Genomic DNA, 19649 nt, shown 5'->3' with positions numbered 1-19649 from the left:
ATTCACTGAGGAACATATAAACGAAGACTGAGGCAGAATTTGCAGAAAAAGCAAAGGGGTGGCCGGACAAAATTCACGAGCATGAATTATGCTTACTGAGTGTATGTCTTACAATTGTGATGGATGCAGTGAGTCAGGTAGGATATGCTTCATTCTATTCTGATGAATGTGATTTTTTGGAACCAAAAGGAAATAAAATGGATCCTGAGGAAGCCAAAGATGAACAGGAACCAAAAGAAGGATGGGTTTGTGATGGTGAAATTTGTTTGAAAGGTTAATTTGTTATTATGGGTTGATGGTTTTAATCTTGCTCTATGGCAATGTTTTATAAATATATAAGAAGGCACATATATTATATGACAATGATCTATTCTTTTTTTACTACAGTCCAAAAACTCCCTCCAAATCTAACAAAAAGTCTTGGAATGAGATGATTGACATGAAAATGATGTCACTTATCTGGACCGCAAAAGCTTGTAATAATTTACACCAATTAGTTCTATAAGTTAAAATTTTACTTTTCTTCTTCTTCTACCGATAACTTAAAATATTAAATATGTATAAGAAAAATTAATTTGATTGGTTAGTGAAAATCAAGTATAATGAGCTGTTGTTCCCTATCTCTTCAGGTGCGCAACATTCCAGTTGGATAGTAGTGACTTTCCGTCCATAGACTCCAATTCGTAAGCTCCTTTCCCAGCGATGCCACGATTAGTAGCAAATGCCCAAGGGTTAAATGAATTAGCTAGAAAGTAGTAATGGTTATGGTCTTATGGACCAAAGATTGCTCTCATCTTTCAACTTGCGGGGGCGAAGAACTCGCTAAAGAAATTACTAGTAGTAATTAAGTTTGTATGTTTTATCAGCCCCCACTAAAACAGAAACAGAAACAAAGACAAATTTGTTTCTGTAAATGAGTTTTAGTAAGTCTACTGGCAGAACCCGGCAGGCAAATGCTGTCTGTAGCTTTTCTCAGTAAAGACAAAGTAGCATATATATAGGAATCATGGAAGTTGAGGAATCAAGATTCCACTGCCCACCTTAACAATTCATTTGTCACTATTGTATACTGGATTTGATTATAATATTGTAATAAAATGTTGTTCAAAGTTTGGTTTAGGCAGCTAAAATACTTCTAATCCATGTTCACAAGTAAGGCTAATTAAAAACCATTTAAGGGGATTATCTTATTCAATAATGCACTTAAAACCAATTTAATATGTATTTGTGGCATGGCCGGCCAGCTTGAGAGTCCAGATGAAATTGACCAGCAAGTGCTCACATTCCCTTATAAGATTATCCATTTTCCTTAAGATAGAATCAAACAGAACATATCAAATGAAACACGTTATATACTGTACAGTTCTGAGGATATAAGAATCAGTAACTGATGGCTATGGCAATTGATCAAGAAAGTATCCCTCATGATCTCACAGTTGTACTGTCTTCAACACAAAGAGACTTTCTAATATGTAGAAATGGTGAACGGGTATGTATAAGTTTATTTCTGTACAATTCTTGACTTGCATACTTCCTCTATAGTCTCATCTGAGAATATGAAAGATTGAATAAGAACCAACCTCATCACCACTCTTATATACTTGTTTGTAGGTTAGGATTAGCAGCATAAAAGGAAAGATTGTGGGCTTGTATTTCTCTGGTTTGTGGTGTGGTTTATGTCGCCAGTTTACACCAAAGTTGGTGGAAGCTTATGAGGATCTGTATCCTAAAGGTGACTTTGAAATAGTGTTCATTTCATCTGATAAAGATAATGAATCATTTAATGAATACTTTGGGAAAATGCCATGGCTTGCTGTTCCATTTTCTGATGCTGACGCGCGTAAGAACTTAAAGCAGTTGTTCAAAGTAAGGGCAATTCCACATTTTGTGATTCTTGATGGAACAGGCAAAGTTTTGAGCAACGAGGGCGTTAAATTTATCAAACACTTTGGTTCTGAGGCCTATCCATTTACATCTGAAAGAGTTAATTACTTGAGAGAAGAAGAAGAGAAGGCTAAAGAGAATCAGTCTTTGAGGTCTATTTTGGTACATGAATCCCGCGATTTTTTGATTTCAAACGAAGAAAACAAGGTAATAACTGTCCTCAAGTTTGATGATTTCTATGCATTTCAGGTTTTTGTGCTTAATTTTCCACATGCTTGTTTTCAGATTTCTGTGTCAGAGCTAGAAGGGAAAACAGTAGGCCTATATTTTGCTATGGCTTCTCATAAAGGGTGCAAGAATTTCACCTTGAAGTTAGCAGATGTATATAAAAAGCTTAAACAAAAGAATTTTGAAATTGCTCTTATTTCTCTGGATGAAAAATATGAGGATTTTAAACAAGGCTTTGAGACCATGCCATGGTTGGGTTTACCTTTCAAAGACAAGAACTGTGAGAGACTTGTTAGGTACTTTGAGCATAAACTTCTACCGCAGCTAGTTGTAATTAGTCCAGATGGGAAGACTCTGCAGCAAAATGCAGTTAAACTTGTTGAAGAATATGGAGATCAAGCCTTTCCTTTCACACAAGAAAAGCTTGTTACTTTGGCTAATCTAAAGAAAGAAAAACTAGAAGCACAAACTTTAGAGTCTATTCTTGTTACTGCAGATCGAGATTTTGTCATTTCAAATGTTGGTTTAAAGGTAAGTTTCATAGCTTGAAATGAGTGATTTAAAATCTGAATTCATTTCAAAGGGAGAGATAAAGCTGATGTTTGCTAATCATGCTATTTTTTCCTTGTTCTTGTTTTAGGTTCCTGTGTCTAAACTAGTGGGGAACAACATTGTACTGTATTTTGCAGCTCAGTGGAGTCTCCCAAGTAGAGAATTTCTACCCAAACTCATAACTACATACGAAGAAATCAAGAAGAAAGATGAAAATTTTGAAGTGATTTTCATATCTAGCGATCAAGATGAATCTTCCTTTAATAACTTATTTTCAAGTATGCCGTGGTTAGCACTCCCTTTCGACGATGAGAGGAAGACATTTCTGTCGCGCAGATTCAACATAGTAGGCATTCCGGTGGCCATAGCAATTAGTACTAGTGGCTGCACTGTGAATACACAAGTAAGGCAGCTGTTAGAGACACATGGTGCAGGAGCGTATCCCTTCACAGAAGAACACATAAAGAATCTGCAGCAACGACTCGACAAAACTACAATGGGTTGGCCCAAGAAAGGCAAAGATGAAATTCACAATGAGCATGAACTAGCATTAATACATCAGCAAGTTTATCTTTGCAGTGGGTGTAAGGAGATTGGGTATGGTTGGTCTTTCTTCTGCAAACGTTGTGATTATGGGCTACATCCAAAATGTGCTCCAAAACAAGAAGATATGAACTGAAAGCAAATGTTTGATGAAAAACCCTCAAGCCCCTTTTAGTAATAGATCCACTTTAACTTTGTGACCTCTAATTCATCTTGTGATTAAACATACGATTTGTATAATTTTGTATCATTTTTATGTATGAGCTTCTAGTCTAGTATATGTAACAGTCTAGAACCTCTTGTCACGCTAGTGATTAATTTTTGAGATTGTGTTATGTGCACCAACAGTATAATTTTTTTACACTATCACGTTAAGTTGATAGATAATAAGTAACTCTTGGTATAATCTACAACATAGAATAATAACATGCTACAACAATTAAATTGCACTAATAATGTAAAAATTCTCGACAATGGTAGCGTATAGTAATTTGAACTCTTATTTTTAAAGCTTTGATTCTTTAAATGGCCATCTTCTGCTTCACTTTCAAGGTTTCATGCCTGGCTTATTAATCCCTAACCTAAGTGAAGTTTCTGAATGCCTTAAACTGTATGATGCACACTTTCAGTATATCTACAATGTCAAGAGGCATATACAACTAATAATAAAAGGTGCTAACAAAAATGTAAAACCTATATTTGAAATCTTATCTACCCATAGTCACAAATTGAAACTTCAAAAAAAAAAACCATAAAGCCCATATGTTGTCTCTTCAGTGCTCTTGTTAGTTTGTGGCTATTATTTTCCTTACGCCCACATAAAAAAAATATAGGAAAATTTTGAGGACAGGATATTTCAAATCACTAAGTTAGTAACAAATGGATGGCTGAAAATTGAAATCTACCCAAAAAGAAGCCCATAGCAAGCATTTCATCTCCTCTACCACACAGATAAAGTTAAGCTTTGAGGAAAAACAGATTCAGGTAAAAACAGTCGGAAATAAGAAGAATAATGGAAGCTCTGTTATCTTCCACTACTCTTCAACTCAAACCCCTTCACCCTCCCTCTTCTTTCTCTTCTCTTCATTCTCCATTTTCTTCATGTTCTGTGCTTAGATTAAAGGGTAGTAGAAAAGCTGAAAATTACATTCAAAGGAGCCAATTTTCCACTGTTTTGCCACTTAGAGTTTCTGCTAGTTCTCAAGCTGCCCCTGTTGAAACATCCACAAGCACTTCTATTCCTTCTGAAATGAAGGCTTGGACTTACACTGAATATGGAAGTGCTGATGTTTTGAAGTTTGAGTCCAATGTTTCAGTTCCAGAAATTAAGGAAGATCAAGTCTTGATTAAGGTTGTTGCTGCTGCTCTTAATCCTGTTGATTTTAAGCGTCGGCTCGGAAAATTCAAGGCCACTGATTCTCCACTTCCTGTAAGTTTAGGCACCCTTTTCTTGTTATCTTGAGTTTGGTTCGAATTCCATGTTTAACTTGTAAATTTGCATTTCTCATCACTTGTTTCATAGTGTTTGTGCAAATTTCCTCCTTAGGCTTCAGCACATAAAATGTTCTAACTATTTTACTGTCTACATTTACTTCATGGTAGAGTTCACTACTTGTGTTTAGATTGCTGTGACTTAAATTTTACCTTAGAAATCATGGTAGGTAGGGCGTGTACAAAGAAAATCAATAAATCGCGCCAAACCGATAATGCGAGTCAAACCGAAAAACAAAAACCGATTGTGGTTTGGTTTGAAAACCGACCATGATTGGTTTGGTTTGGTTTTTAACTAAAAAAAGTCAAACCTCAACCAAACCAATCCGATAGTATGTTTATACAATTTTAAAAAAATTTATACATATAAATATTTATTGTAATGTAATTTATAAATATTTCTTAAACTTTTTCACAGCTTATCTTTTAAGGTATTATTTCAAGTTTGGACTTAACATTCTTGAGTGGTAAATAAATTTTATAGTTCAGAAATGTAGTAACTCAAATAAAAGTTCAAATCAATACTAATACTAACAAAAGAAATTCAATTCAACACTAGGAATGATGATAGTGTTGGATATCTATTTTTTAGTTTTATATTGGTTTATAATGAAAATGTATGACTTAGTTTATCTTTTTCTTTAGTACTTAGTTATGTAATTAATAGTACTTATTAGCTATACTTATTTTAGCATGACTTATATATTATTTTTAGATTATGTTAATTTTCATTATTGCTTATTAATTAGCAATATTTGCTTTATGAATTTTATTATCTTTATTAGTGAATATTTTAGTATAATGTTATAACTTATCTCATATTATTGTGTTATTTTTTTGAAAAATATATTATATAGTTGTATTTTACTAGGAATGAAAAATATTTGGAGCACAAGTTAAATATTTTGTGCTATGAAGATTTTACTTGGAAAAAAATCTGAAAACTCGAAAAAATCCAAAAAAATCGAGATTGAAAAGCCCGATTTTGTTGGTTTGGTTTGGTTTATAGATTTAAAAACCCGACACCATTGGTTTGGTTTGGTAATTGAAAAATTCGAACCAACCCGACCTATGTACACCCCTAATTGAAGGCTTTATTTACCAATAAAGTAGAGAATATTTGCGTTATGAAGATATAATTAATTGAATAAAAGTATTATCTCAAAGAGTGGCTCAACGAATCTTGTGGCCTAAGACGAAATCATATGGAGAGGCCTTTAAAGTTATTTTATAAAACATTTATACTAACAACAAAATTTGCTTTCGAAACAATAAATTAATTATTTAAGACAAAAAATAGCGAATTTCAAAAAAAAAAAAAATTTAAGGAAGAAGAGAACAAAGAATAAAGTGGTGGATTATCGGATGTTGATTTGTCTATCATCGGGTGAAAATTATTTACACTCCCTAATTTTGCTTTAAAAATTAAACTCCCCCTCAACAATGAACAATTATCATTCTCCCCCCTTCATCCTACACTATGTCTCAGTTGCCCTTGTTATTTTCAATTCCATCCTCAATCCTTTTTTTTATTGTATATGCTATTTTTATGATTTTACCTATAATTTAAATTATGTTATATCTTATCGGGGGTGTAGATAATTTTCACCCCGCTATCATCACAATCAAAAAAATAAACATACAACGTAATAGCTTAAGTTTTGAGCATTGACGGTGTCAAAAATATTTACTCCTTTTGATCAATCTAAACGATAATTATAGTTTATTCTATTAATTAGTAGCACTTATTGGTGAATATCTAAAATAAATTATAAATAACCTAATATAATATGTTAAATTACACTAAAAGAAAACCGATGCATGAATGCTTTTGTGTTCATGTGAAGGTTGTAAAGGGAATTCATTATGTTGTCAATATATATAGCTTAATTCCTATATAAAAAGGATAAAATTATAATTGAGGAGCGAAGTAAATATGCTAATTAATGAGTGAGAAGATTATCATAATTTATGAACTTTTATTTATAATAATTATTTATATAAATTATATACTAAGAAACAATTGAAAAAAATAAGGATAAAAATTATTTTAATTTGAGATGAGATTTTTTTTAAGTATGATAAAGAAAGGTCATGCTGTAGGAAATTAAATTCAAATAAGCTAATGAAAAACAACGCGACAATATAATAATATTATGTGAATAATATATTAGCAAAAATAAGAAACAAATAATGAAAAAAGAAAAAAAGAACTAAAAATTTCATTATAAAGAAAAAAATAAGGATAAAAATTATTTTAATTTGAGATGAGATTTGTTTTTAGTATGATAAGAAAGGTCATGCTGTGGATAAGGTCAGATAACTGAAGTCTAATATATAAAATAAAGGTTTAGAAATATTGAATAATAAAAATTAATTAGAGATAATATGAGGAAATTTATACTAAGAATTAGTTTAGAAAATAAATAAAGAAAATATATCATGCTTAAAAATATTATTGACAAATTTAAATAATTTAAGAATTTCAAACAATAGTTTAAAATAAAATAAATATTTATTTCAAGATTAAAAAAAATTACATAACATATCTATATTATATTGAAGTATAGTAGTGGATAATAATATTAAATGAAGTCCCAAGTTAATCAAAAGCCACATGAATAATACTATATATTAGCTAACTTAATAGCAAAAATAAAAAAAATAATTAAAAATTAAAAAAAAACTAAATATTAGAAATGAAAGTGAAATACTATTTGAACTTGAGATTAGTATGTTCATAAAATTATGATGAGAATGCTTAAACTATGGATAGGGTCACGAAATTAAAGTCTTACTAGATAGAGAAAAATAAAAATTTGACAACAAATTATAATTTAAAAATATAAAATAAATATCTCATGTAGGTAATTTAACTAATACAAAAGCAATTATTATAAGAAAACTCAATAGATTTGGAACATAATAATCAAAACTTATATCAAAATATTAATATAAGAAGCTAATTAAAATTTCATAGTAGGGAAGAGAATATATAAAGAGGAAAAAAGTGATAGCGTGAGGATACTTATATTTTGAATTAATTTTAAAATAAAAAAATTAAATAATTAGATAATACTCGAAAATATTATTGATATATTTAAATGATGAAAACGTTCCAAGTAAGAGGATAAAGTGTAAAAATACATTAAATTTCATGAAAAAAAATATTTATCAATGATTATTAAAAGCATAATAAGGAATATATTAAGTCAGTTGATAAACTAATAAAAGAACACATAACATTATAACAATAATAAGTAATGAATGTGATTTTAACTATAAGCAAAGAACAAGAAGAGAAAAAACGTAGAAGGATAAGGTCTATTTGAATTTGAGATGAAAAACAAAGTGACTTTATAATTTTATTAAAATAATATGATTTAATATGCTCAAACAAGATAGATCACAACGCGTTATATTTAATTCTTTAATATTGACGACGACATGAAATGCAAGTAATAAAATTATTTGTGTTGTTACAGATTTTAAAAGAAAATAGGTTATCATTACGAGATTTTAGAAATGATTTCATGTCATGCTTTTAAATTAATATCTAATAATTATCTATAATTTTTATGTGGAAGGTTCAAATATTAAGGTTATTTGCACACATCTTAAATAATTCAAATCATAATTTGACATGGTTTGCGTGGGAAAAATTCAAAAATAGTCAAATTTACAAGTGGTCATTCAAAAATAGCCACAGTTTCAAAAGTCATCGAAATTTAGGCACTTTTCATGTAAAGATAAATCTGAACGAAAACACTGTTCAAAATCCGGAAAATACTCCAGCATAATATACTGAAATTCTAGTATAATATACTGGAACTCCAGTATAATATACTCCAGTATAATATACTGCATTATACTGGAGTTCCAACAAAGTATACTGGAACTCCAGTATATTATACTGGAGTTTGGAGTTCCAGTATACTTTGCTGGAACTCCAGCAAAATATACTGGAACTCCAATATATTATACCGGAGTCAGCAAAGTATATCGGTCCAGCATAATATGCTGGAAGTTCATACACAGGTGCACCAAACTCCAGTATATTATACTAGACCGGTCTCTATTGCAACAAAATAGTGGCTATTTTTCAATGACTTGGCAAATGCCGGCTATTTTTGAATGATCAGTCCGAAAACTGGCTAGCCCATGCTATTTTAACGGTTTGCGCGGGTGCTAATACTAGTATAGTACTATTAATAATAAGAGTTTAAAATAAATTTGGGGCCTTCAAATTTTGGCGGCCTAAGGCAATGGCCTCATTGGCCTAGCCTTAGAGCCGCCCCCTGCTAAGAGTTTAAATTTTGGATGATGCCATAATGGTCATACAATTAAACGTGGTATCAGAGCAAGCACAATTCTTGGGCTCAAGTCTCTCCATCATCTATTATGTAAAAGGAAAAAATATTATGTGCTTGGCCCATGAAAAAAAATCAGACCCGCACGTAAGTAGTCATTTTGAAGTTATAATTAAGTAAACCAAAGTGTATCCTATGTAATAGTTTAGATTTTTAGATGAGATGATCACACAATTCAACAGTAACATATGACAATATCGCAAAATATTTCCATTTGTGTGGTTCTAATAGTTGTAAAATATGTTTTCTTTTTCTGTAGACTGTGCCAGGTTATGATGTTGCTGGTGTGGTAGTGAAAGTTGGTAGTGAAGTAAAGGGGCTAAAAGAAGGGGATGAAGTTTACGGAGATATACATGAAAAAGCATTAGATGGACCAAAGCAATTTGGATCTTTAGCTGAGTACACTGCTGTAGAAGAGAAACTAGTTGCTTTGAAACCCAAGAATCTGAGTTTTGCAGAGGCTGCTAGTCTTCCTCTAGCAATTGAAACTGCTTATGAAGGTCTTGAGAAAGCTGGATTCTCTGCTGGCAAATCCATACTTGTTTTGGGAGGTGCTGGTGGTGTTGGATCCCTTGTAATTCAGGTATGTGCGCATTTTAAACCATTTGAATGTATTACTTCAGTTTTATAAAAGCATGATTTCTAGACAATATTTAGGGCGGATTGGTAATGATAGAAAGGAAGAAATGAAATGAAAACGGTGATCACGCCCAACTTTGCCTTATAAAAAGGACTAAGCGGTCGTTGCAAATATAATCCGGTTAACAAGTCAGGAGTCGAATCCCACAGGGAATTAACCTACTAAGCACAGCTACTAGACTCGCACAAATTCACGTAATAAATCTTCAAAAATATTAAATAACGAATTGGATGTTTACTAACTAAAGATCAAGTAATGAAAATGCAGTAATTAATAACTAACGACGAACAAGTTGAAGACAAGATTTGGAATGGTCTAAGGTTATGATTTCCCCTATTATCAGAATCCTCTCTGCTACGTTTCCTATAAATTTGTCTAAGTTTTCTCTACCAATCGTGAACACTTTGAGTGTCGTAATTCTCTTCCGAGTAACTGCCACAATTTACTAGACATATTCTTCCACGCTAGCTGGCACTAAGTCACGGCTCTCTTGGATCGCACCAAGATTTCGTTATTCCAATCCCACCTTTAAACCCTCCGTATTGATCCCTCATATACGTTAGGAGTGATGTTCAACAACTACCTAAATATGTATTCTCTTCCAAGCAATACACACTAAATAGGCACAGTCGATTGAGAGCTCTTCAATCAACCACAAAATAAACGTAGTTGAATAAATAGAGAAAAAGTTACGACAAATCTATATTAAACTAATATGAAAATCATCCTCCAATAGGTTCCATCAAAACCCTAGATTAGAAGTTTAGCTACTCAGATTCATAGTAACAATTTCTCAAGTATTTTGCATAAACAAATTATAAAGAAAAAATGAAGGAATGTAGAACTCGATGATTCTTTCCCCCAAAAGTGGTTCCACGAGCTATTCTTGCCTCAGGCCGCAAAACTCCTTCAAAAATGGTGTTTAATGACTATTTATATGTGTAGGAAAAAACCTAAATGGCATAGCCCAAGTCCAAATCCAACAAGGAGACGAAATAGGCTTTTAAAATCCGGAACATGCTCACTACGGATCTCGCCTCGCGAGGCAAAACACAAGCTTCACCTCGCCTCAGACTGTGCGACGCAAGCCCTGCCGCGCGCTTCAATCTCGCCATAATCCTTGCGTCGCGCACTTCTACGCGAGCTAAAGAACTCGCCTCGCCTGCTCTAACGCGAGCCACTGGGCTTGCTTCGCCTGCTGCTTCATTTTCCCTCTGCTCAATTCTTTCTTTCTTCTCTCCTATTGTTTTCGAGCATGATTTACACTTCAAATATTCACTTTGCTCCAATTTCATCTTTAATATACCTATACATAAAATAGACTCAATTAAGCGCAAATATAGTATAGTTTAGCATTAAAACACCTAAAATATAAGGTAAGTAATGTACTAAAAATATGAAATTACAGCCAAACATCACTACAGTTTTGACTTAAGAATTTACCATCATTTTTATTCATTCAGCAACTTGATTGACTAGCAATTAGTAAAAATCGGATCGTTCTAGAATTGTTTGTTCAAAAAACAACATGTATGTCCATGATTAGATCCATTTTGTGCCATCTAAGTGAGTTGTATGCGATACCAATTAGTTGTGGTTACGATTTAGTCATGTTAGTATATTTTCTTTAGATCTATTTGCTTTCTAAGAGTCTTCTATTCGTGTATGATATTTACATGCAAGTAGAAAATATAGAAAACTTGTAGTGTTTTTTTAGTTTTACCATCCTATATTTGAAATAAGATGAGTTTGAATGGAGCTACATGGTTAATGAGGATTCATATAGCCAGTATCAACTTGCTAGGATTGAGGCATAATTGTAGTATTGCCTTCTAGCAAGACAAGTTCAGCCATCTGAGTTTATTGTGTGATGTAGGTTGCAAAACATGTATTTGGAGCTTCAAAAGTAGCAGCTACATCCAGCACAGGGAAGTTGGAACTCTTGAAAAGCTTAGGAGTTGATTTAGCTATTGATTACACCAAGGAGAATTTTGAACATCTTCCTGAGAAGTTTGATGTCGTTTATGATACAGTTGGTAAGAACTCCGTTGGAACTTATACAATATCCAATCTAGTATAGACACTGGCAGGGCAAGATGCATATCAAAATTTAATGGACATGAACAAAACCAAAAATGCTTTAATTTTACATATGATCACTAAACTCAATAAAGTCACCAAATTATATGTTTCACCTCACATCAAAATAATTGAACTTTACGCACTATATTAAAGTGAACTTTAACCACTATAACAGTAAAGTTCGTTGATAGTCAACTTTTCATTTAAAAACTACAGGTCAGGGCGAAAAGGCGGTGAAGGCAGTGAAAGAAGGTGGAAGTGTGGTAGTGCTAACAGGGGCAGTAACAGCACCAGGTTTTAGATTTGTAGTGACATCAAATGGAGAGATGTTGAAGAAACTGAACCCATACTTAGAAAATGGGAAGGTGAAACCAGTTATTGATTCAAAAGGACCATTCCCATTTGATAAGGTTGTGGAAGCTTTCTCTTATCTTGAAACTGGCAGAGCTACTGGAAAAGTTGTCATTCATCCCATTCCTTGAAAGGTAGCTCTCATTTTGGATAATTTCTAAATATTTGTTCCTCAAAGCTTTATACTAGCGTGTAGTGGATAACAGTAACATGTATTTTGTATCATTTTGGACATAGAGAAAATAAATTCCTAATGAGGATTTTTGTGTGCACTCTTTCTGAAACATGGTTTTCCTATTTTCTGTTTACCAACCTTTGAATTCTTAGCAAAAGGGGGAAAAAAAAAGTACTCCAATAATAAAAAGGTTTTACCAATCGTTGCGTGAGTGTTAGATGTTCTTTCGAAAAAAAAAAATCAAAGCCCCAAGAGTTAAAATAGTTGTCATGTTTACTAAAACTAATTGTTTCAAAAAGTATTAATCATTTTAGAAAATCAAGGAAAAATGATTAATTATCTCCACCTTTATCCTTACTCTGACAAATGTACAGAGAGATTAATACAGTGAAAATAAGAATAGTAATAAATTGAGATAAAAAAATAAATAAGGTCGATGTAGTCTTAATGGGTGTGCAAAAACCAAAAGGAGAAATAAAAGGAACGGAGGGAGTAAGACTGATTTACATAAATACCCACTTTTTGTGGGTATTTAGAAGTTAATCACTTTTTCAAAATTAGATTGGTGATTGAGGTTTCGAAATAACCACCTAATTTGAAGTTAAAATTCAAAATTAATAGCCAAACCACGTGTCTAATTGAATTCTAAATACAACTATACAAGGCCGGAAAAGTGGCCTGCTGGTGTAAACAACCCAAAGAATAATTAGACAAAGTTCATACAAGTCCAAGTAAAAAGGAGCATTTATTTATGTTACATTATAAATTTATTTATCTCTTCTAGAGAGGTTATCACTTAATTAACTAACATATACAATTTACCAATTATATACAAAATAATATAATAGACTCCAATCTTACCCATTTTAGACCTCGTTCTTCTCTATTTTTGTTTTTGATAGTTTCAAGATCAAAATTGTTTCTAATTCGGTCACGAATGATTTGAACGGTTGAATGAAACTATGAATTAGAGTTAATGTGTAACGTATCTTCTTGATAATTTTCTTCCAAAATTCTTGCCCTATTGGTAATTTACTGTATCATTATTTTTCTGTCTTTAAAATCACAGACAACTGCCTCTTTAATTTCCCATTCAATTTCTCCTCTATAAGTTATCGGTTTAAATTTCCTTTTCCAAGTTGTTACAGAGTAATTTTTTATTTGCAATTTGGTCTACAATAATTTCCTTTTTTTGGTCTAGACTCTAGAATAATTTGTCCATAAATATCAATGCTATAGAACTCTTCGTTCAAGGCAAGGGACTTGAATATGTAACTGAATGAAGATTTAATTCTGAATATCACCTTCCGCTTGCCTATGAAGCTTGCAATTTAATGTAAAGTTCCACACAAGAGTTTTTAATAACAAACTATGCGAACCAAATGTTTCTCAAAGTTATGCTTCCCAATGGCTTCGAAGTTTGAATTCAAAAATTAGATTTTGAAAAATTATTATTTGTTTGGATTGGATGTTATTGTAAATGAGTAGGAATATTCTTTGGAGTTTATTCTCAATTTTGAGGGATTTTAGTGAAAATTTGAGTTGGTTTTGGTTGGAATTTTAGATTGAAACTCGAAAAAGAAGACATAAATAAATTGCGAAGTGTATATCAGGTGCACAGACGACATACAAACTACATACAACTAACATAATTATATATATAAGTTGTACATAAGTTTATGAAAAATATAGCGTTTTAGCGGATTCTATAGAAAAAAAACTATATACAAGCTGTATGTATATTGTAGCATTTGACCAATTTCTGTACAATAAAAAGCTATACTCAAGTTGTATATAAATTATAGTTCTTGACCGAATTTGTAATTTTTAAAAAAACTTTAGTTATTTTTATAAATAGGAAAACGTAGTTAAACCGGGTAAATATTATTCTAATTTTGTATATATATAAAAAAATCTCAAGTGAAATTTGTGAAATGAGCATAAGTCCAAGAAAAATCTCATAATAAGCCCAAAAGATCCAAGAAAATTTTATTTCGGTGACAAACAACAACAACAACAATAACATATCAAGTGCAATCTCACAAATGAGATCTGGAGAGGGTCGGTGACAAACGTGGTCCCATAATACAATTACATCAAAATACAAAATGAAGAGAAACTTGAAACAATAGTGGACAGTAGGTTCTATGCAATGATAGTGTCAGTTTTGCAACAGTTGGTTGAACTCAAGATCCCAAAGCTCAAAAGATCCATTCACAAAATCGTAGTGTCCACCTTTCAGTGCAAGGCTTTTGTTCACCACAGCTTCCCTCACAAATGGATATGTCAGTAAGTTGGCTAGTGATTCATTTACTGCCTCCTGCTCAATGTCACACAAATATTTAACTTAATATAAGTATCCGAAGTTGCAAAGTTTCAATAATTGAACTAATTAAAAGATTATACTATTTTGATTACCTTCTCCAATATTGTACATTGTTCAGTGAAATCCTTGTCGCCATGTTCTCTCTTTACCTTTGCCTTTGATATCAAACAGATTTTGACCCATTCTTCGATGAAATGACTGCGACCAACATAATCAAAGTTTAAGACATGGCATATGTTAATAACTCCAGTTTGACTCTCAATCATTATCAGGCATCAAAGAAGAGAAAGGATTTTGCACAAATAGTCATTTTTTACTTTTTCTTTGATTATATACGGTGATACATATTTAATATATAAACTATTCATCTATTATATAATTTTTTAAATTTAAGCAATTGATTAAGCGATTATTTAGGATAATTCTTCTGAGGAAAAACCAACCTGTCTATGGAGCCATCATCAGGGATAGACATGAGTCCTTTTATACCTCCACAGCAGCTGTGTCCCATCACCAAAATATTCTCCACCTATCATGCAAGCTTAGTTTTAATTTACAACTAGAAATAGATAGGAAGAAAAAGAAAAATGTAGGCAATTTAAAAAGTTTTAAGTTAAAATAAGTGTGGAAAGAAATCTCTAATTAATGAAGCATGAAATTATGAACAGATGTAATGTAATATATTTTTTATTTCTATCAAGCGCGTGGATAAAATACTTAAGTTTACCTGTGTCAGTAAACATTAAAATAGCTTTCTTAAATAAAAGCCAATCAAGTACTCGATATCAAAGAAATATATAGGAGTTTAAAATTTATTTTTATGGCTTGTGATTTGATATTCATTTTTCTTTCTTGATATGAATGATGGTATTATTAATTGAAGCATTATTATTCAAATATTTAAAGTATTAGAATTTCTTTTAACTTAATTATGATTGTACGATAAAAGATTATATAAATAGAACATGTCATGTAGTAATATTTGATTTTGTACAAATACCGAGAGTAAGAATTATCGTTTTTGTATAAACAACGAAAGCAAGTGCTGTCTGCCCCACTGCAAAATTAAACGACGTCGTACGTGTTAAAAAGGACTAACCTTTAAGTGGACAATTGCATATTCAATAGATGCCCCAGCTCCAGAATATTTAATCTGTATATAACAAAAATTGGATAAATTTATTTCCAAAACGTTGCATTATTGGTTAAAAGTACATATAAAAAGATAAATAATGGGTTAATGATGCGCGCCAGTATAGTAACATCCATGTTTCAAAACTATGGAAAACTCAAAAAAAGTAAGTTACAAAACTTGATTAGAGTTAATTAACTCCCACCATGCTATCACCTTCACATAGTATTTCTTTCTTCTTCTTATTTTCTTACATATTGTCATGAATGTACTTTTTTGCTTTTCTTGATCCAGCTTGGCTATTGAGTACGAGTACATACAACATGTAATATGAACTTGTTATTTAGGATAATATTCGGAAACATTACAAAGAATATAATTTAAGTTGTGATTTTCTTGTTCCACACAAGACAGAAGAAATGAATAGTAAGTCCATCAAAATTTTGACTACTAATTAGCACAAATTTTTAAAAAGATATACAATTGAGACGATAATATAATTTACCTGGTCATAAGGAGGGACCATGTTGGCTATATTACGGACCATAAAAGCCTCCCCTGGTTGGAAATTAAGTATGTGGGATGGGCACACTCTGGAGTCGGAGCAGGAGAATACCAAAAACTGCATATATTTTTTTTTAATTAGAAATTATAAGCATTCATTAATTGCCTAAATATGTTGACAAGATTTTTACTAAGAATTTTATATTTGTTATTGTGAGGTCATCCAAAGGATAATTAGAAGAAGTGAAATCAATTACTTGGAAAATAAGCTTTAAACAGACAATCAACTACACTCGATACTATTTTTTTTTTTACATTATCGATGTATATAAGTTAAATCGTTCTACCCTTAGACGATACTAGTAATTTAATACACATAGGATCTATGAAAATTGCCCCATCAACCATGTGCATGATCAATAAATTATAAACTCTCAACTATACTGTTGTGTAACTATTTACTACTAGTAGTCAATAGTACGCGCGTTGCGCGTGAATCTTGTCTAAATAAGTAAAAAATTAAATAAATAAAAATATGAGTCCTGAAAATGAACATTGATTCTATATAGCTAATTCAATAAAGGAAAAAAACTGTCACATTGAAGTCCTCAATCATGGTCAATATATTGAGGAAAAAAAGGGAGGTATGAAATAGTTATCTTGGCCGGAAGTCAAGCCCCTAAGACTAGACTATGCTAATTTACCTTGATTAGATGATAATTAAATTGAAGTGAAAATGTGTATTAATTAACTACAATATTGAATATAAAGGTATGTGTCATAAATATAACATGTGGCATAATATTACAAAGCATATGATTTTTATGCTTTATTACCACATGTATATAGGTAGTCACGAAAATGGAGTTATTGTGTATATATAAGCGAAATCCGTTTGCCCATTATATTTCTGTTTATATATTCCGTTTGTATTATATAAAGGAATTATATTAGATCTGTTAAAGTTCTAGAATAATATGAAATAGTGCTATATTTTTAAAAAGTGATCCTTTTCTTATTTGAGGTAAAATCTCAATTGAATGTAAGATCCTAAATATTAGGACTTAATTCAATAAGAAAAGATTTAATAATAAGAATTTAGTTTATTTTAAAGTTCTAAATATTAGGAAAGTAACTTAAATTATAATTTTGTCCAATGTAAAATATATTTTTTAAGGATAAAAAGACTAACGATATTTTGTTAAGAATATCCATGATTTTAATATAGTATAGATTATATGATTTACCTTTGGGCTTTGATCTTTTGCGAGCTCCTCGTACAACTCGGGATCTTTGCTGCAAAAAAAAAAGTAAGTTGAAAGGTTAGAAATGCTGAATTTACAAGGTTAGTTTTGGAAAAAAAGATTATGCAAAAGACTAGAAGAAACTGTTCAAATTAGAAGAATATTGTTTTTTTTCCAAAAAAAAAAAAAGAATCTTCAACCCCATTTGAGATCTTTACTTTTGTATTTTTATTATCATAAAAACCTGAACATTTGGAAACTGTTTCTTTCACTTGCTAGTCGAGGAAACTGTTTAAGGCCACTTTTTTCATCTAAAAATTATATAATCGGTATAGCTGTTATAATGACTTCCTTTCCCCTCTCATACTCCAAACAATAGTTGCATAAATCTTTTTATGCTTTTTACGGCAGAGTAATAGGGATAACTTACTCATATTTCTCAGTCTTGAAGTAGGCGAATCCGGAGCGGATCCTCTCATCCGGGTTAAACTCTTTCCCTCCGCCACTTACCAACTTCTTCACTTCTCCATTAGTGGCGTTTTCATATGATATTTCCTCAGCCATTCTTTTGACCTGCAAACCACAAGAGATAGTTGTTAATCGGCCGTGCGAAATAAAGTCACACATAATAAGTTGATAAGAAAAAACACTACAAAATAAGAATGTATGTAAACTCTTAGTGGTATAAGATCTTTCAGAAAAAAACAAGCCGATAGTATATATCATACTAAGTTAAGAGTATTTTTCTGTTGACTTAAGTTCAACAATGGTAATAACATGTCTAATGATAAACAAAATATTAATATGTCTCGAGTTTGAGTTTGGAGAATTGAATCCTTCCTGACAGGATGCGCTACTGTGAGCCTATATTTGGTTGGAATTCCAAATTATTTGAACAAAAAGAAAATATCCTAAAACTTTAATCCATTTCCTGTAACAACATTAGTTGTTGGAACACCGCCAACATGTAGCCTCTTCTATTGTTTGAACTTAATTACTATGGAAGGTCTAGAAAAATTCATAACAGAGAACTGAATATATGAGAACTATGTGGGGAAAAAAAAGAAGAAAAAGGTTTTGGAGATTATGAAGGTTTAATTGTACCTCTGGTTGAGACGTGAATAAAGTTGTATAGCAAGAAGAAGTTTCTCTTACAAGTAAACACACTCACAAATGCTGTGCTATTACAAGGACAGTATGAAGAGTATTTATAGAAAGGGATTTAGCCAGGTGCAAACACTAATTGCATGGTTTTTTCTTATCTATAGGGAAATTATTTATATTTCTAATGAATATTGAATATTCAACGCCATAATATATGGATCGAACATGGAAAGCTGTCAGCCATGTTTGTAAATCAGTTATAATATATTGGGCATGGGATTCATCTGGTTTCATTTTATCATTTTAAAAAGAAAAAAAATTCATGGTCCAAATGAGACAGCTCAAGAGTTAAGATATAGATATTCATATGCAGTATCATGAGTTGGAGGTCTAGCCCAACATGGTGTATATCAGTGTATAATATATGTTACTAGCTAGAGAAAAAAATACAGTAAATTTGACCGGCTATTTACGTAAAGATCCCTTTATACTTAATGTTAAGTTCATCATCAATTAAATCAGTCTCAATCATAATATGATTAGTTGGAATCGAGTATTTAAATCATATTGTTCTATTTATCAGATCTAGTTTTCATTCAAATACTAATGTCCTTTGAAGAAAATTAATTAGGTGTATATTCTCTAAACATAAAAATTCTCAAGATCACACAGTCTACTCTACATGAATATATAAGTATAATTTCAGCGCACAAAAAAAGAAGTTCATGACAAGAATAACGGACCAAAAGTTTGTGTAACAACAACAACAAAGCATTAATCCTCACAATTTATTGTCACCTATATGAATGCTTACATTGTTTTATGACTTATGTCTTAACTAAACATACATTTATCTTCAGATATTGTAAATCTTTCGAGATTATTTTCCTCTATTTCGTTTCTTTTTATCATGTTCAATCGTCAAACTATTAATACACCTACGAATCGGTCTTTATAAAGTTCTGCATATGATATGACTAAACTATTGATCTCATATGACCTCCCATTTTATCCTCTAAGTAT

At 31.4% G+C, this 19649-nt stretch overlaps 3 protein-coding genes across 3 annotated transcripts; 2 read left to right on the top strand and 1 right to left on the bottom strand.

The window, feature by feature from the left end:
• Nucleotides 1-1297: 1297 nt before the first annotated feature.
• Nucleotides 1298-3537, top strand: LOC107761428 (putative nucleoredoxin 1). Its single transcript, XM_016579651.2, has 4 exons — nucleotides 1298-1489; nucleotides 1612-2091; nucleotides 2170-2643; nucleotides 2753-3537. Exons 1-4 carry the CDS (start codon nucleotides 1391-1393, stop codon nucleotides 3341-3343), a joined length of 1644 nt encoding a protein of 547 aa, XP_016435137.1. The 5' UTR covers nucleotides 1298-1390; the 3' UTR covers nucleotides 3344-3537.
• Nucleotides 3538-4053: 516 nt separating this feature from the next.
• Nucleotides 4054-12425, top strand: LOC107761424 (2-methylene-furan-3-one reductase). The gene is made up of 4 exons (XM_016579647.2): nucleotides 4054-4636; nucleotides 9328-9651; nucleotides 11585-11744; nucleotides 12007-12425. Exons 1-4 carry the CDS (start codon nucleotides 4220-4222, stop codon nucleotides 12270-12272), a joined length of 1167 nt encoding a protein of 388 aa, XP_016435133.1. The 5' UTR covers nucleotides 4054-4219; the 3' UTR covers nucleotides 12273-12425.
• A 1866-nt stretch (nucleotides 12426-14291) lies between these two features.
• LOC107761427 (carbonic anhydrase 2-like) lies at nucleotides 14292-18758 on the bottom strand. Its single transcript, XM_016579650.2, has 8 exons — nucleotides 18627-18758; nucleotides 17953-18095; nucleotides 17526-17574; nucleotides 16280-16396; nucleotides 15742-15795; nucleotides 15086-15171; nucleotides 14735-14840; nucleotides 14292-14636 (listed from the first exon to the last, which is right to left on the bottom strand). The coding sequence occupies exons 2-8, from the start codon at nucleotides 18084-18086 to the stop codon at nucleotides 14478-14480; spliced, it is 705 nt and encodes a 234-aa protein (XP_016435136.2). The 5' UTR covers nucleotides 18087-18095; nucleotides 18627-18758; the 3' UTR covers nucleotides 14292-14477.
• Nucleotides 18759-19649: the final 891 nt, after the last annotated feature.

This window comes from Nicotiana tabacum, chromosome 24 (assembly GCF_000715075.1).
Source record: "Nicotiana tabacum cultivar K326 chromosome 24, ASM71507v2, whole genome shotgun sequence".
Taxonomy (NCBI): Eukaryota; Viridiplantae; Streptophyta; class Magnoliopsida; order Solanales; family Solanaceae; genus Nicotiana; species Nicotiana tabacum.
This window is presented reverse-complemented; position numbering and strand designations above follow the sequence as displayed.

What these genes read in the sequence shown, in the direction of transcription:
- LOC107761428 (XM_016579651.2), top strand. Translation starts at nt 1,391, where the DNA reads ATGGCTATGGCAATTGATCAAGAAAGTATCCCTCATGATCTCACAGTT. An exon ending in TTTCAAACGAAGAAAACAAG is followed by an intron (nt 2,092 to 2,169) that starts GTAATAACTGTC and finishes GCTTGTTTTCAG; the next exon opens with ATTTCTGTGTCAGAGCTAGA. An exon ending in TTTCAAATGTTGGTTTAAAG is followed by an intron (nt 2,644 to 2,752) that starts GTAAGTTTCATA and finishes TTCTTGTTTTAG; the next exon opens with GTTCCTGTGTCTAAACTAGT.
- LOC107761424 (XM_016579647.2), top strand. Translation starts at nt 4,220, where the DNA reads ATGGAAGCTCTGTTATCTTCCACTACTCTTCAACTCAAACCCCTTCAC. An exon ending in CCACTGATTCTCCACTTCCT is followed by an intron (nt 4,637 to 9,327) that starts GTAAGTTTAGGC and finishes CTTTTTCTGTAG; the next exon opens with ACTGTGCCAGGTTATGATGT. An exon ending in TGTCGTTTATGATACAGTTG is followed by an intron (nt 11,745 to 12,006) that starts GTAAGAACTCCG and finishes TAAAAACTACAG; the next exon opens with GTCAGGGCGAAAAGGCGGTG.
- LOC107761427 (XM_016579650.2), bottom strand. Translation starts at nt 18,086, where the DNA reads ATGGCTGAGGAAATATCATATGAAAACGCCACTAATGGAGAAGTGAAG. An exon ending in ATGCAATTGTCCACTTAAAG is followed by an intron (nt 15,172 to 15,741) that starts GTTAGTCCTTTT and finishes CTTGCATGATAG; the next exon opens with GTGGAGAATATTTTGGTGAT. An exon ending in GATGATGGCTCCATAGACAG is followed by an intron (nt 14,841 to 15,085) that starts GTTGGTTTTTCC and finishes TGTTGGTCGCAG; the next exon opens with TCATTTCATCGAAGAATGGG.